The sequence below is a fragment of the Electrona antarctica genome, assembly GCF_951216825.1.
Source record: "Electrona antarctica genome assembly, chromosome: 24".
NCBI lineage: Eukaryota > Metazoa > Chordata > Actinopteri > Myctophiformes > Myctophidae > Electrona > Electrona antarctica.
In genome coordinates this window covers 24,986,571-24,998,672 of record NC_136803.1, presented here as the reverse complement: position 1 = coordinate 24,998,672, position 12,102 = coordinate 24,986,571, and the positions used below count along the sequence as shown (strand labels likewise).

Below are 12,102 nucleotides of genomic sequence, written 5' to 3'. Positions count from 1 at the left end.
TGTGTGTGTGTGCGCGCGTGCGTGTGCGTGCGCGCATATACACGCCGTTTGTGCGCCTACTCCTCAAGTAACAAAGTAAGGAAATCATCCTGGCTCTATCAAATGTCAGAGAATCTTAAGTGTGCCTTTTAAAACACAATAGGCGGTGGAAATGTCAACACTTGAAGGGGGTCTCTCGCACTCCCGAGACCCTCCCCCGCTCCTCTGTCACTTCCTTTATTGGCGCTTTCACACACACACGTGAAAAGGACAAACGACAACACGCTGAAAACGGAGCGGTAGACGGTAACTAAGTACACGATACTTGAGTACTTGACTGCACTGTACTTTTGTGTTTGCAATCCTTTTCACAAGCACACGACTGTCACTGTCTGCGCTACATTTACAATGGAACTATTGCACCTTTGACTCCACTACATTTCTATAGGAAGGGAATCTTTGCACCTAAACTTACGGAAATTATTCATTATGTAAGGGATATATATAATATATATAATTCACCTTCAGGGAGTGTAACCACCTCGGCTTCGCCTCGGTGGTTAAACTCCCTGTCGGTGAATTATCTCCCGACAATGACCACCTAGCCAGATATTATAACGCTTATTACATGGCTAACTAATATAAATTAATACATTGACCCAAAACACAACAAAAAAAGTATTCCATAAGTTTGCGCTGGCTGCGTCTGCAGCTGCAGGACTGTCGGAAAACAAGGAAGTGAGTTGATTAAATAGAATCCATTTTCGGGTCCTGTTTCATCTATTTCTCGCTCAAATGTTTTCAAAAACATTTTTAAGAGCAATGTTTAGCTGTAAATGACATTGTGTGTCACTAGTGTGTGTGTTTACATGGCTGTCATGTTGGAAACAGCAGTAAATCAAGCGGGGCGCAGCCGCGCAGCTGGTGCTCAGAGGGTTTGATTAGGCAGCGGTCATTATCGACACATAATTCACCGCTGAATTAAGCGATTGACCAATCAGAATCAAGCATTCAACCAAGCCATGTAATAATATGAATTATTACATGGCTTGGTTGAATGCTTGATTCTGATTGGTCAATCGCTTAATTCAGCGGTGAGTTATCTCATGATAATGACCGCTCCGCTGTATAATGACCGCTGCCTAATCAAACCCTCTGAGCACCACCAGCTGCGCGGCTGCGCCCGCTTGATTTACTGCCGTTTCCAACATAACAGCCATGTAAACACACACACTACTGACACACAATGTAATTTACAGCTAAACATTGCTCTTAAAAATGTTTTTGAAAACATTTGAGCGAGAAATAGACGAAGCAGCTGGACCCGAAAATGGATTCTATTTGATCAACTCACTTCCTTGTTTTCCGACAGTGCTTCAGCCCTGCAGCTGGGCAGACGCAGCCAGCGCGAAGTTATGGAATACTTTTTTTGTTGTGTTTTGGATCAATGGATTAATTTATGTTAGTTAGCCATGTAATAAGCGGGATAATATCTGGCTAGGTGGTCATTGTCGGGATATAATTCACCTTCAGGGAGTGTAACCACCTCGGCTTCGCCTCGGTGGTTAAACTCCCTGTCGGTGAATTATCTCCCGACAATGACCACCTAGCCAGATATTATCCCTTACTTAACTACTTAACCCATTTTGGGCGGGAACCCCTTTTGGTGTTAGCATTATGTTATGCTTTAGCTATTGAAAAATAGCAGATCTACAAGCTCATAGCGCGCCACCGAGTGGCGCGCTACGAGCTTGTAGGTCTGCTATTTTTGAAAAATCGTGAAAACGTGCCTCAAATCTTTGAATCTATATTCTTTCAGAGTGAACGTTTTTAACTCAAATCTTTGCTTCTGCATGAGAGGTTCCAACAACATATTTTCAGATGGGGGTCGGTGGCCAATTACATATCATATTTGGGGTCCTTGACATGAAATATTGAGCACCACTGATACAGAAACATGAGGTTTTCCAGAAAATTGTCACCATCGTTTGGCCTAAATGGGTTTAGCCCCATTTCAAATGGAGTGAAAATAGCCCATATACAAGCTCACAATGCATCACAGCGTGAGACACATTGTAGAACTTGTAGATCTGCCGCTTTCACCATTTGAAAATGTAAAATTTCGGAAATCGTTTTTTACATTTGAAGAAAATGTACTCCGCAATTTGTACTTTTGAATACTTGAGTTATATAACTTACAGTATATACTTTGCTCCACCACGATCGGAATCGTTGGTTTTCCTCTGCGCCGTTCCGTTCCCAAACGAGACGGACGACGTCACTGCACTCACTCACTGCACACTGCACTGAAGACGTTGGCCCTCGGCATTCTGAAGATGCCGATATTATTTCTGTACGTCGGGCCGCTCGGACACGCAACTCAACTTGCATTGTCAGCTGTCGCCGTATATTTGTTTAAAGTACAAGTGGCCTCAACGTGTGAGATTTAAAAGAACCATGCCAGTCTAATTTTGACGCGTAGCCATTAGTGGAGAAATACTTGGAACAAGTGTTGTGTACATAAGAGTATGCTTGAGTCGATCTCTGCGTATATTTTTAAACGTCATTCACTGTCGTTCATGTTGAAACGGTGTGGGGAAAATACTCTATAAGGCTTTAAAGTTGAGAGGTAGTTAATTCATGCATTTGAAAGTCACTACGCCATTGATTTGATCAATCAATTTAACGATACAGTGACTTTCACCTTTACATTAAAAGGTATATTGAATGTGATTGAATTATGTGACTTTCCTCTTCGACCCCATATTTGAATCTGCTGAGATTTTTTACCACTGAACGAATGGAGCCTGTCTGCTTGCTCTGGGGAGAAATAGAAACAGGATTGGGTCAAAGGTCATGTCCTACCTAGACACAGGTTCTTAATGTCTAAACGGAAGAGCAGACCTATAGTATGCTATATAAATAGTTAGTTACATAATTCAGCTTTAAACAATATATCTAAAAACATAAAGCCATTTTCTGTCAAATAAAAATGGTGGATTATTTGCAATGTATTTGGTGGATAAGCCCCTTGCCATGCATCATCTCGTTTTCGAGGGGGTCCTCAGGCACAAACACATAGACAGAACTATACAAACATGTCAACAAACTCCAACGTGACTAATACATCAACAAGGACATGTACACATAAGGGCTCTCCCACGGTTATGTAAACTATGTTTCTGATGTTGACACTGGAGTGGTTCTTTAAGTTTGAGAGTGAAGTGCTTGTACATAGAGCGTGTTTCCCTTCCGAAGCAGCTCGCAGTGTTCATGGTTGACATGGATTTCAGAATTTCCTCTTCAAGGGAACATATCAATTTCCATCATACAAATCCCGGGGCCGTCTTCAAGGGCAAAGTCCGGAAGCTTAGAAGAGAAAGGAAAAGAAAAAACAAACCGACAAAGAGCACAGCGCAGCCGACAAGCCTGTCAACCGGTTTGGAGATGAACTCTTGCTAGGTCGCCGTGCTATATGTCGTTCCTGTCGTGCATAAACCTTGTATATCTCCACATTGAAACGTTATACTTAACTGTATGTTTTCAATCTCGTCGTACTAGACTAGAGTGTCACACAAAAATGGTGAAGTGAAAGTTAAGCCCCCGAAATCCTTCCGACACAAAATTCCTCCAAATGAGACAGACATCTGACTGACTTATTGCGAGTGTGTTCACAAATGTCATTAATACTGTCGGACAGACTCAGACTGGCCGAGCTGATTTATTACTCCTTATGGCTTTGTATTGATTTGACGTGCTGTATATTCCACTAAACTGCACAAAGGTCAGTAGTACACAACGTTTATGTTGACTGACTGACTGACTGACTGACTCTCACATCGGAAATAGCCGAAGCTCCACAGCGCGTTTCCGACGTGTGACTGACACATTGTGAGCTTGTAGATCAGCTTTTTTCTATGTGAGATGTAAAGGAGAACTAGGTATGAATCAGGCATAACTCTTCACCATGTTGCATTTCTTGCTACATTGGCTTGTAATCGCCAATATTTAAGCTTTTGCTGTTATGCTTTACACACACACACACACACACACACACACACACACACACACACACACACACACACACACACACACACACACACACACACACACACACACACACACACACACACACAGAGAGAGACCGAGATTACAGCAAACCCCCTCTGCTGTTGACAGCCAGTCTTATGGCGTAATAATGAACGCCTCTAAATCCACTGTATACTGCAGTATGTGTTTTTGTGTTTATCCGTGTGTGTGTGTGTGTGTGTGTGTGTGTGTGTGTGTGTGTGTGTGTGTGTGTGTGTGTGTGTGTGTGTGTGTGTGTGTGTGTGTGTGTGTGTGTGTGTGTGTGTGTGTGTGTGTGTGTGTGTGTGTGTGTGTGCGTGCGCGCGTTGTGCGGCATCTAGATTGTTATTTGTGTTTTGCTGGGGGTTGCATGTTTATCCACGCGCCCACACACACACACACACACGCACACACACTGTGTGTTTGTTGCAGCCTAGCCTCAGCGTGTGTGCGTGTATGTGCGTCTGCAATTGCGTTTAGCGTGTTTGTGTGAGATAAGGGCCCGGCGCACTGAGCGCGGGGACTATCCTCGCCGGCGGGTTCGCTTGCTTGAGAATAGAGGCTTTGTTAGCGCGCTAGTTTCTCATTACAGAATTTGTGAGTGCCCACCACCCCACCACTCCCCCCTACCCGAAAAACCCCAGTCCGCCTAGACAGACGGCAGTATAGTGGAAAGTATTGCTACGCACATTTACTTGAGTACTGAGGGTTGGGGGAGTCCTGGAACCGGAGGATACCGGGTCCGACATTGAGGAACCGAAATCGGTACCGTTGACACTCCGACGGCACGTTATAGTCCGACAACGTGGCTCGGCGTGCAGTCAGCGTTAGTAACGAGGCGAGTCGGAATAATACGGCGCCGGGAATAATGCCGCTGACCCGGCTTAATTTTGGACGGGAACCCCTTTTGGTGTTTTGAACATTATGTTATAATTTAGCTATTGAAAAATAACAGATCTACAAACTCATAGCGCGCCACCGAGTGGCGCGCTACGAGCTTGTAGGTCTGCTATTTAAAAAAAAATCGTGAAAATGTAGTGCAAAGCATTCAATATATTCTTTCAGAGCCAACGTTTTTAACTCAAATATTTGCTTCTGGGGGGGGGGGGGGGGGGGGGTCCCTGGACACAACATATTTTCCGATGGGGGTCGGCGGCCAAATAGATATATTTTTGAGGGTCCTTGACATGAAACTGTTTGAGAACCACTGCTATAGAAACATGAGGTTTTTCAGAAAATTGTCATGATTTAGACATTTTTTTAAATGGGTTACCGGTAATCACACTGTCTGAGCTGCTATGTGGATTTTTCAATACAGCAATGCATTGATATTTTTAAAAAAGAATGTCGGTCACTTGGGTGGTGCATCCGGGTTCGTCTTAATATCTCCCCCGAGCCATTGGGAATTCCCACTGGCTGAGTAGTGGTTAAAGATGTTTGCTTTCCACGCGGGAGACCCGGGTTCGAATCCCGAACATTACATAAATATGAACACGGTTGGCTTTCGGGGGGAGGGAAGCCGGGCAGGGAGGGTGATATCGTTCATTGCGTGTGCTCCTACTGGGGCTGGGGGTGGTACCTGTCAGCAGGGAGTGTTGGACGGGAGGAGTAGGACAAAGGCTCTACGTCCTCCCGGTGGGGGCTCCTCACTGGCAGGTGAGCCAGTAGGATAAACCAGCAGTGACCAGTCACAGTCAGTGACTGACTGACTGACTGACTGACTCTCACATCGGAAATAGCCGAAGCTCCACAACGCGTTTCCGACGTGTGACACATTGTGAGCTTGTAGATCAGCTTTTTTCTATGTGAGATGTAAAGGAGAACTAGGTATGAATCAGGCATAACTCTTCACCATGTTGCATTTCTTGCTACATTGGCTTGTAATCGCCAATATTTAAGCTTTTGCTGTTATGCTTTACAAACACACACACACACACACACACACACACACACACACACACACACACACACACACACACACACACACACACACTGCTGGATAAACCAGCAGAGACCAGAAGAGGAACGACTAAATAGGGGAGAAAAAGGGCTAAAAAGCACACACGAAAAAATTTAATTTACTTGGTAATTTGTACTTTTTGAATACTTGGACTATTCACTCGCGTATATGCTTTGTCCGCCCCCCACCAGCCACCTAGACAGGCGCCGTCTGCGTGTCACTTCCTGCCTTGCGGTATACGGGGGCCGAGCCACGCCATTGGCCAGGCTATTGTTCCTGGGAGCGGCGCGATAGGATCTGGGAATGTGTGCTAATGTTCGCAGATTGGCTCGCCAGAGCAACAATTACACTTTGGAGCACCAACGCTCCCCGCGGACAGCCACCCCCCAAGATAACAGCGTGTGTGTGTGTGTGTGTGTGTGTGTGTGTGTGTGTGTGTGTGTGTGTGTGTGTGTGTGTGTGTGTGTGTGTGTGTGTGTGTGTGCGCGCGTCTCACACCACCAGCACAGCAGTGATTTTAATGATCTTTTATTGCTTTCATAACCGCGCACGTCCCACTTGCATTGCCATTCTACAATGGAAGCGGCCGTTTGTCTATTTCCACTCCCTTTTTCCATTCCTCCCACACGTGAACCTTATCAACATAAACATGCTGTGTGTACGCACGCGCGCGCGCGCGTGTGTGTGCTTGTGTGTTTGTGCGTGCGCACATGTGTGCGTACATGCGTGCGTTTGCCGCCGCTGCCAGGTGGAAACCTTGTATGTCCTAAAAAACATTCCTTTTTTTAATTAAATGGTGAAAATATTCTTTTTCTTCTGGAGTATTATCATTTATCATGCACTCTCTCTCACATTTCTTCCGATGACTCTCCCGTTGCATGAACCAGGAACCCCCACACAACAATGAACACGAAAAACCTCAAACAAAACAATAAACAACAATTCCCCTTGTCAGTGTTCATCGTTGCCGCTATTGTTCATGATTTCTCTGTTTGCTATTGTTTAAACATTGCCACGCCACAAAGCCGTGTTGAAGAACCTAAGCAAATTAAATCATTGTGCTCTTATGTACTTGTACATAAGATGTAACAATTAACCCATTTTGGGTGGGAACCCCTTTTGGTGTTAGCATTATGTTATGCTTTAGCTATTGAAAAATATCAGATCTACAAGCTCATAGCGCGCCACCGAGTGGCGCGCTACGAGCTTGTAGGTCTGCTATTTTTGAAAAATCGAAGAACGACTGACTGAAACATAGCTTTTTTAGAAAACTGTCAGGATGTAGAACACATTTTTAGAATCTGATCTCAGGTCAAAATGGGTTAAAAACATGTCTAATCAATACATACAGTACATTTGATGCCACTTTTCTTATTGTCTCAATTAGTAACAGTTACTTCTCTCTCTCTCTCTCTCTCTCTCTCTCTCTCTGTGTCTCTCCCTCCCACCCATCCAGTAACGGGCTCGGAGTGCGGTGGCGTGCTGGACGCCAGCGAGGCCGGGTACATCACGTCGCCGGGCTACCCTCTGGAGTACCCGCCCCACCAGAACTGCCACTGGGTGGTCACGGCGCCCGAGCCGTCGCAGCGCATCGTCCTCAACTTCAACCCCCACTTCGAGATCGAGAGGCTCGACTGCAAGTAAGTGGACGGACGGGACGGCCCGCTGGACGGCGTGTCCCGTGCCGAATGTTTGCCTCGTTGCCGAGAGCTTTTGTTTTGAACCGTAAGAGGGGGTCCGTTTTGGGATTGTGTCAGCGTATGCAGTGCGATACTTTGTATTGGATTGAGTTGTGTTCGTTTTTCTTCTACTTGGAACCAGGGGACGTTGTCATGCTGGCTTAATTGTGGCGGACATTTTTGGCTAAATTCTATTTTCACCATGTACTGTACATGGAGTAAGTAGACAAACACCAGCCCTAAATGACCATTACAGGTCTGTAGCTCTAAAGGCCAGTCTGGATTTTCGGTGGTGAGCTGACCACCCTGGAGCTGAAATAACGTTGAGCGGTGGTGAGTAAAAACAGAGAGAAGGGCTGGAGCGGTGGCGGTGGTTTGCTCTTCACCGCGGCTCGTGACGTCATGTTGTAGTTCGGTGGTCACCTAACCACCGAAAATCCAGACTATGTATGAGCCTTAAGAGTGTTGGAAACCTTACGGGTCCATTTTGTTCCATTTGTACACTCTCATAGTTGTGGGGGTCCTTCAAAATAAAACATTTGAGAAACTACCAGTGGACTCCCTAATGTGCCCATAGCGTCATAGTAAATTATATTCTGAAGAAAACCTGAAAGACTGACATCCTTGAGACTGGGTCTTATGATCAAAATAAGAACATTATAATGGTGTGTAAAAAGTAACACAATCTAAAGTGTCATGGACCAGGCTGAGTCTCGGCACGGACACATTAGGTCCGTGTACGGACATGTTGATGACCCCTGCTTACGACGAACACTTCTCGCCGTGCTCGCGGACCACCTCGCGACATCCCGAGTGCTATAAGTCATTCCCCGACGAGTCCAATTCCAACGTTCTCTGAGATAAACGAAAGCGCGGGGGAACTTGCCTCGAGTGACAGAACCGAACAGATGGAAAGTACAGAAGAAACAGGAGGGGAGACTAGAATAAATAGAGAAGGATGGAAAACGAGAGAGAGAGAGAGAGGGAATGAGCACCATGTGTGTTGGCCGGACCACGCGTCGTCGTCCGTTTTGGTCGGGCTTCCTTTCTCAGAGACCGGTGAATAAATATGAATCATATGTTGGGTCCATTGTTGTGTGACCTCATAGGAAAGAAGTCAGCCTGTCCCCGGGGGGCGTGTTGCTATAGGCTCACCCTGACGCAGCGAGGAGTCCAACAATGGATGAGCCTTTCTTCTCCAGAAGGAAATTACCGTTTTGCCATTCGTGGATCTTTCTTCATTTCATGTTTTTTTCCGGGGATTTTTAAAATGAATTCTGGCAGGATTTGCTGATGCAGCCTTTGCAATTACATCTCTGTGTCCCTCTCTGTGTCTGTCTGTCTTTCTTTCTCTCTCTCTACCCACTGTCTGTCTCTGTCTCTTCCTACTGTAGCTCGTCTATCTCTCTCTTTTCTATCTCTCGTTCTTTCTCTCTATACCTCCCCTCTCTCTCCTCCTCTGCCTCTCTTTCCCTTTGTCTCTCTCTCTTTCCCTATCTGTCTCACTGTCTGTCTCTTTTTTCTGCGTCTCTCTCTCTCTCTCTCTCTCTCTCTCTCTCTCTCTCCCCCTCTCTCTCTCCCTCTCTCTCTCATCAGTGAATTGACATTTTTTCAGCGGGCGTGTCTTCTCACAAAGCACTTTGCGTGGTTCAATAGAAGTTAGCATTTTATTCCCCGTTTCTTTCCGTTTTTGTCTTTAAGCACATCGATGGCGACCTCGGCGGACGCCATTCCGCACCGGTAACAACCGGTCCGTTCACATCCGCCCCGTTGGCTGGCAGTCATCCTTCAATTTGATCTATACGTATCGCACTTTGTCCAAAAAAGGCAAAACACCGGCGTTATCACCTTTTAACCGAATCCTTTCCACAGTAATGATACAGGGTGGGGGAGTTGAGAAATCGATGCCTCTGCTTTTGATTGGTGGGGAACAGCGTTGGGGGGGAAAAGGAAAAGTGCTCAGATGTTTTACTTATAGTAGGGGAGCCTATCAATCAAATTTTGATGCCCGTGATTTTGGAATGTTAATTTTTGGAGACAGGTATATCTTGATTCTTGGGGTTACCAGAATGCCAAAAAAACATGTCTCCAATTTTTTATGTCAGGTTTAGCATGTTTAATTAGCATAATTAGCTAATAAATTGTCAAAAACGGAAATGGCAATAACTTTGCTTCTAGGTAACTTATAAAGGTGATCTAAGAGTCTGAGTCCATGTTTGTGATGTCCAGATATTCATCTGTTACCATTGTGAAGTCATACAACCTTTCCTAATTAGCATAATTGCCATACATTATGCAAAAACGAGGTGAACATCAGCAAATTGCTGCATGTTTTACTTTTAGTCAACTTTGAAAGCTTCTCACAGACTTCAAGTGTATGTTTACAACTCCAGGAATAATTATCATCCTATGAATAAATCATGCAACCTTTTGTCTATGTAATAATTATGTAATAATCACACCAAAACCAGAAATAGCTGTATTTCTTTGCTTTAAGTTAATTAATACGCATGATCTTACAGACAGTGTAAGTCTGTTTGCATGTCTAGAAAATATTAGAAGCGACCTCGCACTAAAGGGCTGGGCGAGTGCTGGTGCTTTGGAATGGGGGGTCAGATCAACATATCTGCCTGGGTCATGACAGACTCCTGGGCGAGTGCTGGTGCTTTGGCATGGGGGGTCAGATCAACATATGGAATGTATTCTGAACTGGCCATATATGGAGCGTGTCTTGAGTGTACAGGGTTTGATGAGGTCAGATCAACATATGGAATGTCAGAACAGGTCAGCTCCATATAGAGATCTAATTTAATTTTCGGGCCTGTTGAGAACTAATAACTTTGGGGCAGGCCCGTCCATAATTTCCTAAAGGCGACCTGCAGACGCAAGAAAGAACAATATGGGAAATGGTCACAGAATTATCAGATTGTTTATTCTAATATTTACAGAAAGTTTTGAAAATTGAAGGGTCTCCATCTTCGTCGTCATCGTCAATCCCCAACAGATGTGCCTTGCTTACCACACACCTCTAATCATCTGCCCCACACATGCACATCTCAGAGCAGTTCAAATTTTAGATCGACAAGAACAATGTGATGCACTGTGATTTCTTGCAGACACATTTGATCAGTTGGGTAATGGTGGCTGGCCCGTGGGTATCCCGTGTTGTGACTGGCACCAGTTGAGCTCCCTCAGCCTCCCATCCATATTCAGTTGCTGGTGGCATCTGTGGGTTAGGTACGTGCTGCGTCAGAACTGAGCCTTTTTGTAGCTCATAGTATATACAGTAGCAACTGCAGATACCACCTCCACAGGACACCTGTTTAGACCTGGCCAACAGGTTAAATTCCCTGGAGCTGTCTGATCAGCTCCAGAGACGGCATGGAACCCTGGTAAGGCTGAAGTCCTCGTTTTACCCAGTGCCTGCACTACTGGCTCCAGCGATGATACGTTTTTTGTTCCCCACACCGGTGATGAAATAGATGTCCTTGCACAGCTGATGGTACCGTCGTATTGTAAGAACAAAGACATCAGTGTCAGGGGACTCAATGTAGAGCTGTGTTGCCCCTCTTCGGACAGCATCCAGGCTGTGCAGGATTATCCTTGTGTCAGCCTCTTCCTGTACGCGGTGGAGATGTTTTACATCGATAGAGTTTGAGTGGACAGCCTGCCTTGACGTGATTATAAAAACATTGGGTTTCATCTGGAAGTGTTGGAGGGCTTTCTTAGCAAGATAAGACAGTCAGCTCATCTTTGGTGCTGATACCTGACAAGAACTGTTTTTCTGACACTTCCCTATCGGTGTGTTGTCTTCCACATGATAAGTGGTAGGGGCCCGGGGCTTTCCACCCTGGCGTCGGTCAAATACTACATGGATCTCACTATGTTCTTTGGTCTTCCTGTCCAGTGTGGCTATGGAGTGGTCAGCTTACTGGGAACATGTCTTGATCCATGGTGGCTTTCCCATTGCCTGTACCAATGCCATTCCATCTATGACAGTTACACTCTTAGCTGGAAGGGTACAACTGTCAAAAAAGATTGAAGCATTTGTTTGCCAGCTGTACGAGCCCGGTACAAATCCTGTGGATGTTGATGAGCTCAGGTGGAGGTTATTCACAAAGAAACAATTAGAAGCCGAGAAGCTGCCACCTACACAAGCAGCATTAAATCAAGCCATTACCCATGCATATTATCAGGCAATGGTATGGGATCAGGACCACGTACCTAACCCACAGATGCCACCAGAAACTAAAAATGGATGGGAGGTTGAGGGAGATCAACTTGTGCCAGTCACAACACGGGATACCCACGGCCCAGCCACCATTACCCAACTGATAAAATGTGTCTGCAAGAAATCACAGTGCATATCACATTGTTCTTGTCGATCTCAAAATTTGAACTGCTCTGAGATGTGCA

General features: G+C 45.3%; 1 protein-coding gene across 1 annotated transcript in view; it reads left to right on the top strand.

The window, feature by feature from the left end:
* Positions 1-12,102, top strand: part of LOC306917595 (neuropilin-2-like) — a 127,268-nt gene that overhangs the window by 10,187 nt on the left and 104,979 nt on the right. Inside the window, exon 2 of the mRNA XM_079495891.1 lies at positions 7,464-7,647. Within this exon, the coding sequence (XP_079352017.1) occupies positions 7,464-7,647 (184 nt within the window). The remainder of the gene's footprint in view (positions 1-7,463; positions 7,648-12,102) is intronic.